Raw genomic sequence first — 22901 nt, 5'->3', positions numbered from 1 at the left:
GTGACTCTTCTAAGAGAGAAAAACTAATGGCTGACCATGTGACAGCAGACATGTACTGTCTGTGCTATGTCCTCAGAAGCACAGAGGAACTCTTGTGATAGCCTTGCAAAGACCAGTGGAAAATCATACTTGTAATCTGTACTTATGCACAGTTCTGTATTACCTTTTAGTAGGGTTTTGACTAAAACTCAAACATAATCTCACAAAGTAGTTTTTCCCTAAAGCATACAGTAATATACCCACAAAGGCCAAGAGATAAAAAGGACTCTTCAAACCTTCATGTGCAATTTCAACCCTGGCCTGAAAACAGACCTCTAGACAGTCTATTAATTTGCATTTGTAACTGAAGGATACAAACATTTTAATGTAACATTCATTGTTACAGTATACAGTATAATATACTACTCCAATCTGCATGTCAACACAAAAACCTGTCAAAACATAAATTTCATAAAAACTGCAACAATTTGAAAACAAATGTTCCTTTATTTCTTCATTTAAAAGACAAAGTGACTAGCATCTAAAGGACTTGTGGACAGAATTTAAAAAATCAAAGGAATGCTATGATGGCATCTGCAGAACTGAATATATACTAATCAAAACATAGAAAATCCTTATTTTCCTTATTATATCCTTATTTTGTTTTTTTCCTTATTTAGTAAAATGTCTCCGGAAAAAATATTAAGGATAACTCTTAGCCTGAATGGAGAATTCCTAAATGATTTAAAAGAACGTTTTACCAGATGAAGGAAGACAACATCTAGTCTACAGGAAAAAAATTGCTGTACAAGCTGAACTATTTCCTTCCCAAAATGACGTCGTAGATCTTTCCTGTCCTCTGTACTCGGATGTCTGTGAACCCTGCCGTGGCCATGAGACTGATGTACTCAGATGGAGTTCTCTCCCTCCCCTCTGTCTGCACCAGCATGTTGAGGGAGTAGAGCTGTGTGGTGAGGGGGCCACTTCGGTCTTCATTCAAGAGTGCCTCAACCAGCAATACTCCCCCACCTAAGTAGTGGGCATGAAAGAAGTAGAATTCAATAACAAAATCAAAACACAAAATGCCCTAAAACTGACACGGCACTTACTGGTGTAAATTACTCCCGTACCTTTTCCCCATAGTACAGGCCTTGAACAGGATTCTATGTTCTGTCACCACAAGAGTGTTAATGTCACAGCCTAACCTCCATGATTTCTAAGCCCAGTCCAGGTCAGACTGCTGGTGGGCCTGCAGTACACACCTCCCCTCCTGTTGTTTGTCACTGTGCCTAAAGCAGCTCACTAAACACTGTACATAGGATGTTGCACTTAAGTATACCGGGAGAGCTGGCAAGAGCATTGCTAAGGCAAAGGACAGACTGAAAGACAAATGTAAAATACGTACATGATAAACGCATGATGAATTCCATCCCTAATCAATGGAAAATGAGTCAGTTCCCTTTGCAATCAATACAAAATCAGCGTTTCTGTGAAATGTATCTACATTCGGGAATTTCAAAGCAGTTAGCACCATAAATCCAAACAAAACAGCAGGGAGACAGATAATGGCGTTGTTCATTATGTCGACTGGACAGATACAATTTCATTACCATTAGAAATTTTATTTTAAATCATTTTTATGATTATTTTTAAGTGGATCTTTATGTGGAGCTACATTAATTTTTGAGCAATGTACCAGGAACGTGGAAAGTGATTGCTCAGCTGAGGAAGGAAAGTGTTATAACAATACTTCTTAGGTCAAGAGCAATAAGAGAGTACATTATTTAAAAATAAGGCATTATTACAGTTTCCTTTCTGTGTAATGCAACAGAAACCCCATGAGTGCAGAGTGGGAGAGTCTGCATGTAGATCCAGCTATGAGTGTCTACATCCAGCACCAAGCCTGCACAGCCTGTCCCAGACCAGCAGCTGGAACTTTCTGTGTTTCTGAAACATCAGGTCGGCACCTTAGCTGGGTCAGACTTGTGGTGATGAAGACGCAGAGGTGAAGCAGGGTTATGTTGCTAGTGGGGGCAAGTACATCCCAGGGTGTCACGACGGGGACAAACACCCCCCCCCCCCCCAATAATAATCCTTCACATTTCTCTTTCAATCACTCGCTCAATTTCCAGAGAAAGGACTATGTTCGCGCATTCCTCCAGTGTTCAACAACAGCAACACTCATGTCTTGTTCATTGTTTCATTTAAAAATTGCCCATCCCCCCACTCCAGAATTGATCTCCTTTTCACCACCAATCTTTTTTTTTCCACCTCCTCACCTTTTCACCTCATATTCCTGCACCCTGCCTCTGTCCTCTGTCCACCTAAGCAGCCAAAATATTGTGTATTTCCCTTTCATTGTGTTTTTTTTCAGCATGGGGTTCAGCGCTTGTTCTGTTCACAGCCCACACTGTGACACGGCCCCTCACCCTAACCTCTTTCGCTGCTGCTCATGTGAGACTGGAGTTTCACTCAGTACACAAGAAGAGAAAAGAAAAAAAACCCACAATAATAAATAGAAATTGCACGGTTGTCTTGAATGTCCTCAGAGAATCCCTGAGTAATGGGGCATGCTTTTGTCACATTTATAAAGGAGGTATGATGTACTGTTAGCATTAATAAATCATAAACAAAGGTGAAATGCTATGAAAGTCATGGAAAAACAAGCAAGACAGAAGGGATTTATTTTCCTGTTCCCAGAAGCGACTTAAAGTCCCTGTGGTCAGAAGTGTTACTACAGTAACCAGCAGGAAGCTGGCTCAAAAGGAGCAAAATGTCATGCAAGGCCATTTAATCACTCCACTAGGTCTCACTCTTTTTTATTAATGTAGACTTTTTCATTTATTTAGTTGGTTATGACAAACGTATTGCGCAAGACGGCATTTATTTATTCATTAGATTATTTATATTTCAAAAGCAGAAGGGAAGGTGAACGGAATGTCATAGTTTTCGCTAGAACTCTCTTTGGATGTTACATAATTGGCTTCCAGGAGTGGTTTGAGTTTGGTGGGGTCTCAGGATTTTTTTTTTCTGCCTTAGAAGAGGAATAAGTTGCAAGGCTTCTGTTTGTCATCATTTGATAGATCAGAACCAAAAACAGTCAGTGCTACTCTGGCACAACCAGAAAACCCCTAAAAGGCATCGTCTCTCTATCTGGGGCTAGACCTTCTAGCTGTGGTTCAAGTAAAATGATCCAGACAACAGCATGGAAATTAAGACAGCTAATATTTTGGCATTTTGTGCATTTGGGTGAGTACAAGAGGAAAACTTGTTTTGCTTTGAGTCTCATGTATTATAACAAAGGTGCTGGTCTGAGTCTTGCTGTGTATATTGAAACCAAGTGCACGCGCACACACACAAAAACTACAGATTCTTCAGAAGAGTCTACTTGCTCTTTTTTGCATGAAATTCTCCTTTTGTCAGACAAATCTCGATCCTATGATTGATATTTCAACAGTAGGATCCTTACAGTAGGTTAGTTTTCATTTATTCTGGTCTCCAGCGCATTTCAGATTGTCTCCCCAAATTCTTCAGCTGGGTGAGATGCCCAGATAGCCCAAATAGCTACTAGTAACCAAATCAGACAGAGAAGGAGATCAAGCCAGGACAGCCTCCTCTCGGCTGTTTCATTCACTGTGTTCTTGTGTTTGCTGAGTCCGGAAGCACTCCCAATGACAGATACCAAGCCCATCGGAGTAATGGAGAGCGACGGGGAGCGTGTCTGTAAACCTCTGGTGATGCTTTAGAGAAGCGGCAAACTCTGCTGTACCTGGTTTGCAGGCTCTGTAGACCTTGGTGAGCAGCTCCAGGCTCCTGGTGTTGGTCCAGTCATGGAGGACACGTGCCAGGATGTAAAGATCTGCCTCAGGGAGGGGGTCTTTGAAAAAGTCTCCTACACAGACACAGAGGATAGTACAGACACTTTACCACTGGGACCATGCAAAAGTCTAAGACACCTAGAGTTACAATATACTGTATGTGTATATAGGATTTGTACGTTGGGACCCATCAACAATTTGTTCAAAGCCTCCACTAGTGTATTCTACTATTATAACAACCTTGTCACTGACACAGCTTCTTTAAGATGAGAAGAAACCAATCTTATCATTTAGGAATCTTGAATTCACACTGATGAATTCTTCAAAAACCTGATCTCAACAATCGAGGTAGCAAATCCAGCATGTTTACAGATCAAAACTAAATGGCTCTCTGTCAAGTGATCCTCATCATTAACCTGATTTGCTCCTCTCTACCCACCCATCAAGCTAAAAGGCTACAAAATACAGATATGGCAAGATTAATTGTTCTCTTAATACATTAGGCTACCATTTTGGAAAAAAACATCAGGAAAAAAAGACTTTTCACAGCAGTATTGTATTTTATTGTTTAAATAAGGCTGTTCAGTCTTTAGGGATGTGTTCATCCTCCCATTTAGTTTCTGACCCGTGTAACCATCCATTACAACGGCATGAGTGGTGGAACACATACTGTTAAGCTTCAATGTTTACATAATCAATAACTTTGATTATGTTTTATTCCAGCAAACTTAATCAATGGCTTTGCCACTAAAGGACATTGATTTAAACAAATCCCATTTCAATTCCAGAGACGGGAGCAGAGTAAAGGTGACTGCAGGGAGGGACAGTGCAGCAGCTGTTGGGCAAGCTGCCTGACAGGGCTCTGCTGCTACAGTTTGACAACAGTGCCCTTCAGAGCTCACCCGTCAATCACTTTCCCATTTTCTTGTCGGGGTCTTGTCTTAGCCGGGGCAGTGAAGGCTTGGTTCTGAATTGTGACATCAAAGGGCTCTGATTTCTAACTATGGGGATACCTTGTAAAACAAAATCCATTCATCAGGTCTGTTTATTGCTTCACCTTGTAATACACACACAAGATGTGACTGACTAAATGACTGATTGTTTGGTCGAATGATCAATCGACTGTAGCCAACTGAAAACAAAAGAAAAAAAAACAAATGGACCTGATTTTAAAGCGTACATTGTTTTACATTGGCTGCCAAATGTTCAGATGAACTAGATTTCAAAATTAATCCAGACTTTTTATTAGAAATATGTAGATATCTTCATCAATCACTTAATTTGCTGTAGCGCACTTGGCCACAGAGTGCTTTACAGAATTATACAGCAGTTGACAGTCGTGTACAGCTACTGTATAACAATACAGATTATCTGTAAAAATAAAATTAAATTCTGTCTGAGCCAGAAATGTGAAGGATTAAATCTTTTTGATCTTCAAGGAGATCAACCTCATAATACGTTTGTACTTAGAATAAAATGCCCTATCTCCTGGAATGAATCTCCTGGAACAAAGGAGAAGGCCACACACATCCAACCTCCTTAAAGAACATACTGTAAAGAATGTTTACTATGATATAGCATTTGGCATTCACTGCCATTATGCATAAAATCCGACAGTGTATGGTTTTGTTTCACATTATTTTGATTTTGACTCCTTGCTTTCTTCCACATTTTGGAGTTTTCAGCTGGGGATCCTCACAGACTGCCTAGGGGGATTCCTGCAAAGATGAGACTTTTTACCCACTGTAAATCATTCCCACAATCATTCTGATTGGCCAATACTTAAAAGTAATCTATTGGACACTAGTTCTGTTGTCAGTATGTTATAATAGAAGAATGGTTCCTACTTACTACATATATCATTTCTAAATGGGAGTCATTACAAAGAGTAATTTCTTTAAGGTTCTCCAGACAGAAAGTGAAGAGTCCCTGTTCTACACAGTGCAGTACAAATATTTTAAGATGACATTTAGTATGGTATTGTTAGGGTATGCACATCTGTGTAACAAATAACCAATCACTAGGGGAATTTTTTCATCTGTTTTTGAAGTCTGAATTAGGCGTAACGTCACCACATTTTAATTTGATGCCGTTTATAGTATTTCAAGAAAACCAGAGTGGAGTAATAAATACTACTCTGATAAGTACTTTCAGTCACAATACAATGCTAAGTGCAGACTGAAACATCACATTAAAATGTTTTTCTGTGTCACACTGTTGAGAAACTGAGGTTTCCGCTTCAATAGGCTAAGATGAATGTCTATTTCGGAGAAAGAAAGTTATTTTGTCTCCAATATGATATTGATTTTCTGGCAGCTTGCCTTGCAGACACAAGAAACAGCATGAATTACTGCAAGGATACCTTCGTGGAATGAAATTCTTCTCTCTTCTGATGACACAAAGTGTTCCCTTGCTGTGTGCACCACCTTCGGGAGGTCAAAAATCGTCACTGTGGACTCGGGGTATTCGCGCACACACAGTTTGGCTAAAGCGCCACTGCAACCTTCCAAGGAAGGAGAGAGAGAGAGAGTCGGATCAGGTCATGTTGACTGCGGAATGTGCAGGAGCCGTGTCAACACGGAATAAAACTAAGTACAAGGGAAAGCAAAGACAGAGAGAGGTTGAGTAATTCTCAAAGGAAACAGACATTAAACCTGAGGGAGGAAAGGACAGGCTAAGGACAACAATTGGTGAAATTCCAGAATTACATGTTAACGTGCCGCCATCGGTCACCTCTGAGAAATAAAGAGAATTCTTTGCTCTTTCTGTGTTTCTTTCAGATTGCGTTTACAGTGTGTCACAGGCCTGTATCTGATGTAAGTACCTCAAGGATTTACCTTGAAAAAGAGCAATGGTTTAGTAAAGCCATTTATGAAGTGTAACTGGGGTAAAAAGAGTATTTTAGCTTTTATCATGGCTTTCCTCTGCTTGATACAAGACCACCTTGCTCTGCACTCTGCTTTATGCCTATAATGGTTTCAATGTGGTTCATTACACTTATGAGGATGGTTTGCCATAGTAAACATACACAATCAAATTCATCATAAAGCTATTACAATCATCCATCTAACCATTTTCTAACTGCTTTATCCAATTCAGGGGCACAGGAAAAACGGGAGCCTATTCCACCAAGCAACAGGCTCAAGGCAAGATAGAGGATTCGATTTTTCCGGAAGCCAATTCATCTTCCAGTATGTTTTTGGACTGTGGGAGGAAACTACAGCACCTGGAAGAAACTCACATGAACACTGGGAGAACATACAAACTCTACACAGATAGCACCCAAGAAATTGAACCCAGGGCCCCAGCACTGCAAGGCTACAGTGCTAACCACTATACCACTGTGCCACCTGCTATTACAGTCATATACTATGATACATCATGGTTTGTTCATAATTTAGTAAACCACAGTGAAATAATGATTTACACATTTGAAGGCAACACAAACACAGAAGACAATCATGGCAGTGTGAAATTACCAGTAGTAAAATCCTATAAGGACTTGTCTGTTTCTTAAACTGCATTTTACTTGGAATGTGATTCTTGACTTTTAACCCTGTTGCTCAAGTCCTGACAGCACTGCACAGCCAAAAGCACATGGCTGCAAGCTGCTGTCTGGATGAGTATTCCGTGTCTATACTAATGGCTTCACAGCTACACCTTGTGGACAACACCTGTAATAACACTTCACAGTAGTGTTCACAGGCTTCACAGACAACCTGCAACGGATTATTGATTCGCACTTACTGCAGGTATTTTAAAGCCAGATGTCACAATTCGATGAAAACATTTCTGTGGGCGGTCGCTGAAGTTCTTCCCAGCACATTTTTGTTTTGTCACACGTCAGGAATATGTGTTTCTGTGTTGTGCAGTTGTACATGAGGGCCATGCATCGGAATTGATGTGTCCTGTGACAAGGTATTCAGTCATACAGTAGTTCTGATAATTGTGCTTTCAGCTACAACCTTTTCATTCATATGAACAAGTGCATGAGCTGATAACTCAAAGCGATTTGAACTGAAGAGAGTAGCTTCAAAGACTGATTAGAAATAGTGCTCCACAGCGTTTTTATCAGGGACTACATTTTCTTAAATACAATACTCTGCTCTAAAATTGCAGTGAAGCATAAAGCATAGAAACCTGTAAAAAAACAATGAATTTCTGGAATCAATTTGCTGCTATGCAATATACAGGTGATTTGCCTCCTTTAATCAGTGATATGTAGTGCTTTGAAATGATTGCTTTTAAAGGCACTGCTGTAAAAAAAGTTGATTCCTATTATTAAAAACTATGAACAATTTTGCAAAACAAAGAAGTCAGAAGATGAACTATTATTCACAATATTCTAAACTAGCATGCACAGATATTTTTTAATGCTTAGGCAAGAATAAATGTCTGCTATTCTTTTACAAAATATGGAGGGAGTGTTAACTGCAACAAATTATTTTTTGATTAAAATGCAAGAACAATGTAATTACATTATTTCTTAAAAATTGAAAAGGACTTTGGGATGGACAGCTTGTAATCAATCCATAAACTGCAGGGAGATATAAATGTTAGCGGTGAGTGCTACCTACCTCCAAGATCATATATTGTTTTAAAAGGTGAAAGGTCAAAGGCTGTCACAACATCTCTGCCACATATGTTCCAAACTGAGTTCATGAGCTGCATGAACTTTCTCATCTCTTCATCTGACCTGAAAAAGAGAATGAGAAAAATATCAATGAGCAATTTGAAACAAAAACTGTAAAATTGAATACAACATATTTGTTATAATTTTGTAATAATATAAGTCAGTCATTTTAACATAGCACGTTTTTGTGGGAACGTTGTTGTTACAAGAAAATATTCCTCATGTTACTGCAGTGACTGTATGAGATTCTCTTAAGGTATCTGTTGAATGCAATTAAATTATTGAAGTTTTCTGCTTCTTTAAGTGAACATGAATAAGTTTGATTTTATTGACATTTGTGCAGCTGCAGTAAACCATACCCCTGATACAATGTAGCTCCTTCATTCATCCTTTACTCACCAGTATACAGAATATTATAACACCACTTCATGCATGTGAATAGAGCATGAGTACCTTGATGTGAATGTCCAAAAGAACTAACACAAAGCTATACAGAGAAAGTAGTGACTGAACAGGTTGGTGTAGTGGCATGGTATTTAGCACTGTTGCCTGAGGGCTCCTGGGACCTGGATTTGATTGTTGACTGGGATACCTTATGTGTGGAGTTTGCATGTTCTCCCTCCACATATGTGGATTTTCTGCAGGACCTCCAGTTTCCTCCTATTTTCCAAAGCTGGGTAGGTTAACTGGTGTTTTGAAATGAGGTGTATTTCAAGGTGTAGTCCCACCCTATGTCCTGTGCTTCTGGGACAGACTCCAGTTGTTGTAACTCCTAACAAGGAAAGCCACTTATTCGCTAATGGATGGATAACTGGATAATTAGATAGTGGGAAAACACATTAATTGTATAGCAGGCAGTATTTTATTCATCTTGTCCTGAAATAAGTTTTCTTCAGCGCTAGTACAGAACTCCTCCAAAGCCCATAAAAAAGAAATCCAGGCTCTTTCAGTAAATGAACTGATGGACGCTAGAGCACATGAAACAGGAAATGAGCCTCTGAGTGTCCAGGAGCAACGCTGAGGCTGATCCAGTATGCTGCCACTCTGAAAGACCTAAATGTCAAGCTTTTGTTATCTGAGGTGCCCTGAGGATGGCAGAGTGAGAACCGTGAAATTCCTGCCTTCAGAGTCTGTCTGCAACATTCTAACCTTGGTGTCCATTCGGTTTATGGATACACTTGCAGACAGCTCTCTGAAGCTCTTGCCTCCAGCTATAAAGTGGTTTTCATAAGTCTTCTGTAAAGCATGAAATATTCATGCGGCTTCATAAGTGGCTAAATGTGCACATTAAAACAACCATATGAAACTATGATTTCTGGCAGTGCAAGGAAAGAAGTTAGGACAATTACAGGCTCTTTGTAAAATGCTGCATGTAAGTTATACGATTTAAGAACTGAAGGTTTCTCCAATTCAAGCCTATGATGTGTGATTTGCTACTAATCTTATATTAGAATAAATTCATATGTGTAAACCTTTATCCCCAATAAAGAACACAATTCACTGTGAGCTTACAGGACATGATGGAACAAAATATCTAATGCCAATTCCTTGTCCATCAGAATCTTTCAAATACATTGTCAGGCTCCTGTTTCTCCTACAGTGAAATGTGGCCTCTAATCTTTTCTTCCCTGTCCCAGTATAAAGATACCTCTTACCTTTGAGTCAATTGACAGTCTGAGTCAATATTCAGAGCTAATACCAATGACCACTATTTTCAGAGGATTTCAAGCACTGTGTGAAAATGAGGACTTCACTAAATCATGTGGTTGTAATTAATTGACAATATATCAGAAACTGGCAGGTTTTGCTCAGAGTAAAGAATAAGATGTTCTGAATTATTTACAGTATTTTATTATAATAAAAAAGAATTCCTTACACTTACATAGCGCTTCCATCACTCAACTCAAAGTGCTTTACAGGTAATGGGGACTCCCCTCCATCAGAACCAATATTCAGCCCCCACCTGGATGATGCAACGGCAGCCATAGTGCACCAGTACACTCACCACACACCAGCTATCAGTGGGGAGGAGACTAGAGTAATGAAGCCAATTCAGAGAAGGGGATTATTGGGAGGCCATGAGCGGTAAAGGCCAATGGGAAATTTTGGACAGGATGCCAGGGTTACACCCCTACTCTTTTCAAGAAACACCCTGGGATTTATAATGACCACGGACAGTCGGGACCTTGGTTTTATGTCTCATTCAAAGGATGGAACCTTTTTTACAGTACAGTGTCCCCATCACTATACTGGGGCATGAGGACCCACATGGACTGCAAGGTGAGTGCCCCCTACTGGCCCCACTAACATCTCTTCCATCAGCAACCTTAGCTTTCCCAGGAGGTCTCCCATCCAGGTACTGACAAGGCTCACACCTGCATTAGGTCAGTAGGTTGCCATTTGTGAGCTGCAACATGATATACAGTAGCTGCTGGCTATTATGTCACAACCAGACAATAAACAATACATACAGTGACATACCAGTGACAGGGGTGGCACGGTGGTGCAGTGGTTATCATTTCTGACTCGCAGTGCCTGGGTTCAATGTACCTGGGGCAATCTGCGTGGAGTTGGTATGTCTCTCCTTTAACAGTCCGAAAACATCGTCGTATGTTAACTGGCTTCTGGGAAAACTGGCCCTAGGTGTGAGTGTATGCATGCCTGTGTTTCTCTGTGTGTACTCTGCAATTGACTGATGTCCCATTTGGGTTATGCCCTGCCTTGTGCCCATTGCATGCTGGGATAGGCTACAGCCTGCCCACCACCCCGAATTGGATGAAGTGGTTAGAAAATGGATGGATGGACTCCAGTGCCTGACACCTCAATAAACGCATTTAATAGAATGCCATATTGCCCGGTGATAAATAATACCTTGTAGCAAACTTGGCTCAGCTGCCCGTGTTAAGCAGAGTAGTAAAGGACTGAATACACAAAGCCACTGTGCCAGACAGCAGAGTGAATATTTTTATCTGGGTAAGGTGAGTAATTAAGCCTTGTGCTGTAGTGACTCTGGCAATGGCTCAAGTTTAATTTCCTGAGCAGAGCACAGAAAATAGGCCACAAGATGGCAAGCTGAAACTCTTTAAGAGAAACAGAAGGAACGCTTGGCACAAGTAAAAATGACCTTGGTAACAAGCTTGTAGTTGATAGCAGTCTCAGTAATTAAAAAAACAATTTTATCATCCCATAGAGCTCTCAGGACAGCTAATCCATGGCGTGCACTTACCTAGTCTTTAGAACAAGTAGGATTCTATAAATAGTGCAATTTTCCACATTGAAGTAATGTCTTACAGTTTATCACAGCAGGCTGTATAACAGCAGGTTACTGTAAAATACAGCTTGGGGATGTAGCTTTTGCTAACCTCTCATCCATAAGCTGTTTGGTGCCAGAAAAATTGTTACAGGCCTAGATGGGAGCTTTATGCTCCACAGAGAAAGAGGACAACCCAAGGAATATTAATAAGCTGACGCAGATGAGGAACGGCCATGAAACACGGCAACAAAAACCGAAGTAAAAACGATTTTTTTTCACCTGTACAGAGCGTCAAAAAGATCGCAGGAACTGACGCCAAACGCCTTCTCATTCTGGTTTGTCCCTTCTCTGGGAAAAGAAGAGAAGTAAATAAATTAAACCACATTTGGAAATGTGGTGAAGAAAAATTACACTAATCCCCAAATCTCTATCACTCAGCTTGCTTGCAAAGGGCAGCCAGGATAGGCTCAGGACCATTTATTTTATTGACAAGACTATCCATAAGCCCCTGAAGCAGTGGCAGAAGTGTGTGAAAGTTCAAGGGGACTATGCTGAAAATTAGAACAGCCTTCACCCCTGTGAAGCACAGTTTGGAGGATAATGCTCATATTTAGGATAAGTGGCACATATTTACCGATGTTTTGAATGATCTGCTGCCCATTCCTATTTAGTTCTTTCAAGCAAAGTGTCTCTACTTCAGGTTGAAACTACTTCAAAGGGTTCGGGTTTGAACTACACTTTCCAGCAGTTCCACGAGATTTTCGTGGAGTTTGTAATGAACGTTCGGGAGGGATGACAACAACCAAGTTCAATCATACGTGCCCGTCAGTAATTAGCAATCACTTCTGATGTCATTTCCTCTCCTAAAACACAATAAATGCCGTACTTATTTTTGCATCCCACTTCCACCCCATCTCCACCTTTGCAGCTGGCCCTTGGTCACTCCTCACTCTACATGGGAATCCCAGCCTCCTCGTCCTGGAGGTCAGCCCTCAGCCAAGTGGGTTAAACCAAATCTTCACTAAACACCCCATAATCCTTTTAGTACATTAATTCTTAGGTGTTGTTAAGCATAAGAAGGAAACGGAAGTCTGTCTCATGTTCCTCAATTCTGTACTTGGGGCAATATCTACATGAACTTTGTATTTTCTCCCTGTGTTATTGTGGGTTTCCTCTGGGTGCTCTGTTTTCTTCTCACAGTCCAAAAACATACTGGTAGGTTAAGTGGCTTCTGGGAAAATTACCACACATGTCTACCACGGAGAAAGCCTTCTCATTGGATTGGAAAGTTGTTGATTTGTATTCCAGGAGGTGTATATACAGCACATATGAAATTACTTTTTTTCCAGACAGCCTGAATGTAATTAAACATATTTCTCAACTGTCTTAGTGCCCCTTAATGCAACTAAAGAAAAGTAATTAACAGTGATTGCGGTGCGATATTATTGCAACGATGGAAAAAATGGAATGAAAGAAACCATAAAACAAATAAAATTCCAGACGGCCCAGAGAAGCAGAGCACGATTAAAATGGATAATTGATGGACTCGAGAGGAAAAAGCGTTTGAGGAGAAGTAATTGTAGTTAAGGCTGTGTGATGAAGTGAAGACGTTTCCTAGAAGAAAGCAGAAGAGTCTGTGGAAGACTATGGGAAGCCTTCATCACCAGCAGGCGGCCATCTGACTTATGTTCTCGTTTTGGACTTGCAGTTCATTTTAGGGTGCTCAGCATTGCTTCAAACTTGTCTTAAGTCGATTCTGTTTCCCAGTTAAAAACAAGTCTGCTCTGCTATTACCAAAACAAGGCGAGCTAGCTTCACTTCCCATCACAGCCACCGAGAGATTTGTATAATTATATACCGTGCTTGTACATTATGCTGACAAGCACATTTGCAGATTTTTCAATAAAGAATAGCCTTACAGGGCTTTTCTCTGTAAGTCATCTATAGTGCAACTGTATTTTTGGACAATACTTTGTGTTTTAGTTGAATTTACATAAAAGCTGTTCACCAATGGGTTAGTGTTGCTGTCTCACAGCACTGGGGCCCTGGGTTAAATTCCAGACCTGGGCAGCTATCTGTGTGGAGTTTGTATGTTGTCTCTGTTTTTGCCTGGGGTTTCCTTTCCCAATCCAGAGATGCACTGGTAGGTTAATTATTCTCTGGTTAATTAGCCCTGGTGTGAGTGTGTATATGTCGGGTGTGTGCCCAGTGACTGGTGTCCTGTCCATGGTGATTGTTGTCTTGAACCCATTGCTTGCCAGGATAGACTCTGGTTCTCCTGCGATTCTAAAGTGGATGAAGCTGTTAGAAAATGGACGAGCTGATGGATGTTAACTAATGTAACTGCCCCTACTGTAATGGAATAAACATTACTGTATAGCTTAATACAGTGGAGAAACATACAGATTCAATGCAGAAGGCATTCCCCATTTTGTGTACCTTTTGCAGGTAAATAATAATGGATGCTGAAAACACAAAAATAAGCATACAGCTCGAGCACTTGGCAATGTTCATGCATTTCCTTTGGCTCCATTCTCTGTAATGCAAATAGCTGAATACAGTAAAACATTTCATTGTTATTCTGTTTTCTGCATCACTTGCCAAAGACAAAGCGTGATTTCAATACAAAGCAATCTGAGATGCTATCACCTGGATCTCTCAATAACTTGGAATTTAAGTATAACAATAGTGGATTCTAGGGAGTCCTCATCTGTTAGGATCAATCTGATCCCTCCTCCCTCTTTGCAAATACATGAACAGATAGTGTCCCCTATACAATTCGCATGGCTAGCAGGGAACATACAGTAAGTACATGACTCCCTTTCTTTCCCTTACTCATAACCATTTAGTGTATCTGCGTATTAGATCACCGGTACATTACAGAGCTTTTTCCTATGATATTCTGAGCTTTGTGGACCAAATAAAAGGGATGTAATTATACCCGACACACATCTTTTTAACAAAACTGCAAATTCAATACTGCATGGTGTGCAAATCACTTACTTATTGAAATGAGGTCTCTTTCAGTTTCCTACTGATGTGCTCCCGCCTGATTTCGCACAAAGTAATGCAATTTGAAGTTTTTGTATCTGACGTGAAAAGAAATATCAGCATATATATTGAGGCCTTAAATTGCTTCCTACAGAGAATACACAGAAGTAACCAGGTATCTGTTAACAACACTGAAGCACTGGCAAAGCAAACCCAGCAACACATCCTTCACAGAGTTTTTCAAAACCTTCAAGGGTACCAACAAGGTCAACCAGCAGATTCTTTCAGAGTGAACACTGGAACAGAGCCTGAGGACACAAGTGGAAATTACAGTACACGAAGTGCATTTAAAACCAAGAACAGGAGGCACTTTTTACCTAAAGGGCTGTATGTGTGTGGAAGAAGCTACCCAGCCATGTTGTTGAAGCTGAAACCCTGACTTGTTTCCAGAAACATCTGGATGAGATCTTGGGATTAATTCGCTAGTAACTACCAAACAAGCTTGATGGGCCAAAAAGCCTCCTCTCCTTTGTATCTGCTCTTATATTCCTGTGTAGGATCAAGCAACGGTTCAATCAAAGACTTGATTGATTAAGTGCTGCTGGATGAGTGGGGCAGCATTAGAAGTGTGTACTGACTTTGAACCTGAAAGACTGAAATACAGTGGAAAACAAGAACTGGAGTCCCATACTGTGTGAAATAAGAATGTATCCATGCAAAAGCATGTCTCTGTGTTCTATTTTCAAATATATATTTTGTTTTGTTGGCAGCTATGACAGCAGTCTTCTAGATTTGTGTCCATCTATCCATTATCTAGCTGCTTCGTCCAGTTCAGGGATTGTAATGAGACTCGGGTTATATTGTGGATTAGGAAAAAATAAAATGTGCTGAAGGAGATTCAGGACAAAACTTTTTTTATATTTCAAAACACTCACAATTGGTTGTGTTCAGGTTCTATATTCAAGAATGAAGAAATTACCTCACAGCATCAGTCAGGTAGTGCCAACACAGGTAGATAGTCTGGGAGTTGTACTGGATGGAGTGATATAAAGACTTTGGACTCGCTCTGGTCAGGTAAATGTTGGAGAGCTCTGTGTTACTGTAGAGAGCTAAAAAGAGAAAAAAGTAAAGATGGCAATATTTAGCCAAATATAACTGCTTTTGAAATGAGATTATTATCATTTGATGTGGTTTCTTTTATAAAAAAGAAAAAACAATCTTTTGCCGCCTCAAAGAAACCACAGAACCAAGCACTGCATAAGTAACTTAAAATGTCATTTTTTCTTATCCTTATGAAAGTGTTCTACTCAATTTCAAAGTAATAGATTAGGTTTCTTACAAAGCCTATTTCATACGTTAGTAAAAGGAAAAATGTACAGTAGCTCTACTGCATATAATTTGCATTCATTTATATGTGCAATATTAGTTATGTTTAAAACTCTCCAAGACAATATGCTGGCCAAGTCCCATGTGACCCCTGGAGGATTAATGTGTAGGAGGAAGCATGTAGATGTCTCAGTGCTGTCTGTTTCCAGCACGCAAGTGGGCTTTCCAGTTCAGTTGTTTATCTTCAACAGGGAAAAACATGTCCAGGAGATGGTATTTCAATACAGTGTTTCCCGATTGTCAATATTACTTATTACAACATGGAATACCTGAGCAACCTGTCAGCCATTTGTCCCAGTACTGCAATGCTCACCTGAAATGGAGGATTGAACGCAACAATTGACATTCTGTACTTTTGAGGAACAAGTAATAGGTTTATTCCATGCTGAAAAGAGAACAAAAGAAAACACAACGTTTCGGCTATGGAAGGCTTCACCCGAAGAAGGCTCCACAGTCAAAACTTTGTGTTTTCTTTCTTCTCTTTTCAGCATGGAATAAACCTATTACTTGTTCCTTTGCAGCCTACGCATGCTGACGCAGCTACCCACCTGAACTACATTCTGTACAATTGCCTAAAATAGACAGTATATATTTTAATCTGAAATTGACAAAGCACAAATGACAAATTTCACTTCACTGTCCCAATTTTTACCCTTTTCACTGTATTTTTCTTTCAAGGAAAGGGTGATAAAACATCTTCTGGCCCAGTTTCATCAACTGAGATATATACTGCATATCTAGCGTACAGGCACACGGCTTGTGCTGTAGACACGTTTTGAATGATTAAAAAGCCTTGCCAATACCTGTTGTACAAAAGTAAGAGTCCAGGCCATGATGCTATTTTCGCTCCAAGATCGACAACATCCGGCATCACGTTCTCTCCACTACACATGTCATTTCCATACCTCTTCCCTCCTTATCCAACTTTTCTGATTCCCTTCTCTCCAGCTTCTCTCTTCTTGACTCAGCATCCCTCAATAAACTACACGCATGAAACCCACCACATCTATTTTAGATCCCATTCCCACCACTTTATATCAGTCCTGTTTCTCTTCTCTCTGTCCCATTGTCCTCAATATTATAAATGAATCCTTGAGCACTGGCATTGTACCAACGGTCCTCAAAACTGCTGCCATTACTCCTGTGCCAAAAAAGCCTAACATGGCTCTCGACAATCTTAACAATTTTCGCCCCATCTCCAACTTACCCTTTCTTGCAAAAATTCTAGAACATGTTGTCACATTTCAGTTACATAACCACCTCATGGCAAATAGCCTTTGCGAACCCCTCCAATCTGGCTTCCGTCAACTTCACAGCACAGAAACTGCCCTGGTCAAAGTCACTAATGATCTTCTAATAGCTTCTGATTCTAGTTATCTTTCTATACTCATCCTTCTTGATCTCAGTGCTGCTTTTGACACTGTTGACCATGACATCTTACTTTCTCGTCTTGAGACTGTGTGTGGAGTTTCTGACACTGCTCTCAAATGGTTCAAGTCTTACCTCACTGATTGCTGTCACTTTGTCTCTCTTAATGGGTATACTTGTAGGTCTGAAATTGGTCTTGTTAAGTCTGGTGTTCCTCAGGGCTCAATACTGGGCCCCTTGCTCTTCAGCATTTACATGTTTCCACGGTCAGCTTTTAAGATCACAGCCTCAGCTATAATTTCTACACTGATGATACTCAAATATACATCCATACCAAACCTGACACTGATGTGGCTGTCTCTATTCTATCTAATTGCATCTCTGACTTAAAAACTTGGATGACTCAAAATTTCCTTCATCTTAACTGTGACAAGACTGAAGTCATGCTTATTGGCATCCCCCATCAACTTTGTGATGCCAATCCTGTAACCCTATCTGTAGATGGTTCTGTACTTGAGCTTCAGTCTAAATTGAAAAACCTTGAGGTGATATTGGATTCTGGCTTAACATTCAATCCACATGTGCAGCATATTGTCAAAACATCTTTTTTCACCTCAGAAATATCGCTAGACTACGCCCTATGCTATCACTAACTGTGGCTGAAAAGCTGATCAACACATGTGTTCTCTCGAATTGACTACTGTAATGCTGTACTCGCTGGGGTATCTAAATCTACTTTGAACAAACTGCAGTATGTCCAAAATTCAGCAGCCAGGATCCTGACCAGGTCTAGTGCAAGTGATCACATTACTGCTATCCTGGAGTCCTTGCACTGGCTTCCTGTCAAATTCCATTAGGACTTTAAAATCCTCATGCTCACCTATAAGGTTCTGCATGGCTTGGCACCTCAGTACCTGTCTGAACTATTATCGCCTTACTCCTCACAACCTTTGCTCTTCTAATTCTGGTCTCCTAACTGTCCCCCAAGCCCGTCTACATTGTATGTGTGACAGGGCCTTCTCCTGTTATGCCCCCAAGCTCTGGAACTCTCTGCCCAAGGATATCAGAGTCACCTTCTCTAAACTCCTTCAAATCCAGACTCAAAACCTTCTCCTTTAGAAGAGCCTTTACTTAACTGGTTCCATTCTTCACCCCTCTGCTTTTCCTAGTACCACCATCCACGGTCTTCTCCGTATATTGTAATTGTGTTTTACTTGTGTATTTTTATTATTATTATTATTATTATTATTATTATTATTGCCATGTTTAGAGTTTGTTCTGAAGTACAAAGATAAGCCAGGAGAGCTTTGGAAAAAACATTTCATAGATGAAACCAAGACAAACCTTTACCGAGTTGATGGAAAGGATAAAGTTAGAGAAAGACAGGAGCTGCAGATCCTCCAAAGAACATGACTTCATCCGAGTCATGAAGGCATGATGGAGGTGATTATATCTGCATGGCAGCCTTTGGAACTGGCTCCCTACTCTTTATTGGTGAAGTGATCAATGCTTACTAACAAATGTATAAAACACTTAAATTCTTCCCCAGTCTTTTATACTGCACATTGCAGTCCATTTTCCTCTGAAACACATACACATATATACAGAGAGAGAAATAAGAAAACTATTTAACTGTGACTGTCTGATAAGACTGTGTCTTAAAAGAATATACAGTACTCAGTATTAGGTACCCCAACTCAGAATGGTGTTTTTATTAGGGAGCAAAAAATTAGAAACAATGCTAAGCATTATTCTTATTCCAGTGGGAACCAGTTGAATTTATCAACTGGTTTCTAATGGTAGTTCTAGTTATAAACTGCTCACCAGTTGTTAACTACTGGGAATCTAATAACTACCAGTTGAATGTAAACTGACTGTTTAGATGTGGTGCTGCGATAAATCTCTACCGGGCTTTGAAAATGTTCTGGACTGGAAGATACCGATCACCAGTAGATAGCAATTGAACTTTTCCTATTGCAGTTTCTTTAAGAATGGTTAATGCACAAATAAAACTGCTGTGAATATATCCAATACTAGAAACCATACTTTCCAAAATCCAAAAGACTTTTTTCCTGCCACACCTGTTTGACCTAATTACGTATTATAATCAAAACCATTTTAGATTGTTCTATTTCAAGGTGAAACAGTATGAGAACATTAATTTGCATTTGCACCCACATTTTTATTTTTGTTTTCCTTTTTGTTAAATACTGTACATACAAAGCAGTATCAAGCTGCTGATTTTAGGCATATCAAGCAAATCAGGTAACCTAGATCATTTTAAAATCAAAAGGGGACACTGACACTTGACTCTTACAATCTAATTTTCATAAAATGTAAACGTTCATTTTCATGTCTGCTGTTTCTTCTGTTCATCTAATAAAGGCACATTCATGAACAGAACTGGGTACTGCTTCACTATGAATATCAAATAATGCGGCAGAGAGCACAGACCAGTGGCCAGAGTCTAGACTACGTAGTTTCACGCAAACGCATTGGTGTGCATTTTGTTGTGCTCCAAAAGTTCTCAGATGTTTCAAGCCATGAATCCATTATGTTGAAATAATTCGAATGTTACAAATTTGGCAAAAAAGACTGAAGTGAGCAACCCGACAAGTTAAACACGTTACTTGAGTCGTGTCTTTACCTTGCTAATAAAACCTAGCCAGGCAGAACCATTCAATTTCAGACTTGCTGCCTCTCGGCAGCTCTAGGCAGAAGTTTAGCAGCCTCAGTGGGTCAAAAGAATATCGTTAGATGACTTCAGCACAACCCCCTTGCGGGGCCCTGGTAGGGCACATGAAATGCTTTCGCTCGGTACCTTCTCCGTTCTGCGTGTGTGCGTGCAGGAGCTGTAGCCCGACGCAGGCAGCGAGCAGCCTCTCCATGCCGTCCACGCTGGTCTTCAGACCCCCGGCGACTTCGGCTGCCGATCGGGGCGGCCCCGACGCCTGCAAGAAGTCGAACACGCCAAGCTCACAGGCAGCAAACAGAGTCTGCAGACGAGAAGAAGTTACTAGTATGCAGGTGCGCTGTTTGCTCCTGCACAGAAGAAATAAATTAGCAACGTGTAGCTATCCCAGCCCCAGTCCCAGTTTGTTTGGTCCTCTCTGGAAGAAACTTTGCATTCATTTCACCAAGATCACTTGTGACTCTTGGACGAGCAATTAAGCGGCCCTTAAAGATGCGTTGTGATGTCTGAAACCGAGAATCGCTGTCTTTTTAACACAGGCGGTGCAACAGAAGCCACATTTATTCCTTAAAGCTGCCTCAAGGGAAGAGCGAGGGTGCGAGAAGGGACAATACCGTGATATGGACAGGATACGTGTCCACTGCAGGGCACACACAGCCAGGCACCATTTAGAAATACCAGCAAACCCAGCTAGCATGTCTTTGGAAGGCAAGAGAAAACTAGAACACCTGGAGAAAACCCCATTACGTCTGCTACCATGCTGCTCTTCCACTATCAAATCAAACCCAAGAGATTTTTTTAGCACTGGCTGTTCTCCAGGTATGCTATTTTTTCCATGGCCTGGGACAATTAGCTCTACTGTGCTGGTGTACAGATCAGTAGAATAGGTGCTGTTGTGGTTATGCAGTGAGTGACTGCAAATGAAAAAGAACAGATGTTTTCTCAAAATAACACGTATTGCTTCTCAAAATACTATGGAAAAATCAGAGCAATCATTTTTAGCATTTACTGTGATTCCTCGAGGGTAGAAGACTCTCTTGCAAAAATGGTTCCATGATTCTGTTCCCAAATCCCAAAGCAAAACAACTTTTACTTTTCCCACAGTCCCATCTCCTACACTCAAAAGGATACAAATATACAAACCAATTCTTTAAAAACAAAAAAAGTTTATTGATATATGTGGAAGTGGATTTAAAACTAACAACAGGAGGCATTTCTTTACACAAAGGGTTGTGGGAGGGTGGAACAAGCAATGCAAGTTATGTTGTAGAAGCTGATACCCTGGCTTCTTTCCAAAAACAGCTGGGACTAATTAACTACTAACCACCAAACAGGACAGAGAGAAGAAAATGGCTCTTTTAACCTTTCCTATGTCCTTATATGATGTGACCTGGGTAGCTCACATCATGCAATTATATAATTATATAATTACATCATATAACATCATTGATTACTGATGTTCATTTAAAACAATTATCAAACAGTAAATTTTCCTGAAGCTTTAATAACATTTTACAACATGTTCCAAGTGACACAGTTGCATATTTGTAAATCTTGCAAAACTGCAGTACTCATGAAGTACATTACACACAATGTAATTGGTAAAGAATATACACAAACATCATAGGTAGAATAATAGAATATTTAAAGTTCTCACTGCACATTATTCATTAATGTTTTGAACTGAATTTTGGCCTGGTACCTCAAATGTGTGTTTTTCAGATTAAAAAAAATAACTCAACCAGGACATCAAAACAAAGTGCTACTAGAACATCATTTGCAAGACAGCCTTCTTTTCTCCCAATCCCAATACGTTAACAACATAAAGCTTGCTTGAAAACTAAAATTGAAAATTCCAGTATTTCATGAGATGTATTGCTTTTATTGAATTGGAATGTTGTTGGACATTAACTTTTATAAAGGAAAATCATCTTATTTTTAAAAAATCTTAAATTTTAATATCAATTAACGATGCTGGTAGAATTCACTAGTATGCTACCGACAGTATCTTATATTATTCTGGTATGAGTTAATAATACATCTGAATAGACATGTGAAATACCAGAGCCCATAGGAAACTTAATTCCTGCTATTGCATTCGTGAATCTAAAAACTAACCCATTACATTTAATTTAATATTAAAGAAGCCTTTTCCTTTGTTTTACCTTGGACACAAGGAAGCCTTCCATATAATCCAGTATCTTCCTTGGGTACTCAATTTCACTGACAGAATTCATCTTGGCTTTTTCAAAGGGAGAACACGTCTGCTCGGTTCAGACAGCTAAGGACAGCTTTCTGTACCAGTACAAAATGGTAACACTGGATGACTGGTTAAGTTTTGCAGGACACTGTTTCTTTAATTATGTCTCAGAGGTTACAACAGTGATGCAAGATGCAATAATCAGATAAAGAGATTAGTGGTTCAGAAGGGATTGCAGAACAAAGGGGCATTTCATTTTGTTTGCAGCTCAGGTCTTGGGGTACCAGCATCCCACAGAGGTTGTGAAGGGATTTTCATTTATGTGACTTTTTAATCAGACTGAATGCAGGATAAAGCAAAACACTGAGCTCCACAGAAAGAGAGAGGGCACTTAAACTGTGATCACATTAAAAGAATTAACTAATGAGAAACAAATGGCACCCTTCAAGGATAAGACAATGTCTCTTCACTACAAAGTAAACATACAATGTAGGTGAGGTTGATACGTACATCTTACTATTAATACCCAGTGTTATTCAGTAGCATATTTATATTAATGCTACGCCTTGAATAAATAAATG

At 40.0% G+C, this 22901-nt stretch overlaps 1 protein-coding gene across 1 annotated transcript; it reads right to left on the bottom strand.

The window, feature by feature from the left end:
- Nucleotides 1-796: 796 nt before the first annotated feature.
- asmt (acetylserotonin O-methyltransferase) lies at nucleotides 797-22357 on the bottom strand. The gene is made up of 8 exons (XM_088914371.1): nucleotides 22286-22357; nucleotides 20250-20424; nucleotides 15654-15783; nucleotides 11963-12031; nucleotides 8375-8493; nucleotides 6160-6300; nucleotides 3749-3871; nucleotides 797-1008 (listed from the first exon to the last, which is right to left on the bottom strand). Exons 1-8 carry the CDS (start codon nucleotides 22355-22357, stop codon nucleotides 797-799), a joined length of 1041 nt encoding a protein of 346 aa, XP_088770497.1.
- Between the last annotated feature and the right edge of the window lie 544 nt (nucleotides 22358-22901).

Source organism: Atractosteus spatula, chromosome 4 (genome assembly GCF_055471065.1).
Source record: "Atractosteus spatula isolate fAtrSpa1 chromosome 4, fAtrSpa1.hap1, whole genome shotgun sequence".
In the NCBI taxonomy this organism is placed as follows: Eukaryota; Metazoa; Chordata; class Actinopteri; order Semionotiformes; family Lepisosteidae; genus Atractosteus; species Atractosteus spatula.
This window is presented reverse-complemented; position numbering and strand designations above follow the sequence as displayed.

What these genes read in the sequence shown, in the direction of transcription:
- asmt (XM_088914371.1), bottom strand. Translation starts at nt 22,357, where the DNA reads ATGAATTCTGTCAGTGAAATTGAGTACCCAAGGAAGATACTGGATTAT. An exon ending in ACACACGCAGAACGGAGAAG is followed by an intron (nt 15,784 to 20,249) that starts GTACCGAGCGAA and finishes TTCTCTTTTTAG; the next exon opens with CTCTCTACAGTAACACAGAG. An exon ending in CTACAGAGCCTGCAAACCAG is followed by an intron (nt 1,009 to 3,748) that starts GTACAGCAGAGT and finishes CCCACTACTTAG; the next exon opens with GTGGGGGAGTATTGCTGGTT.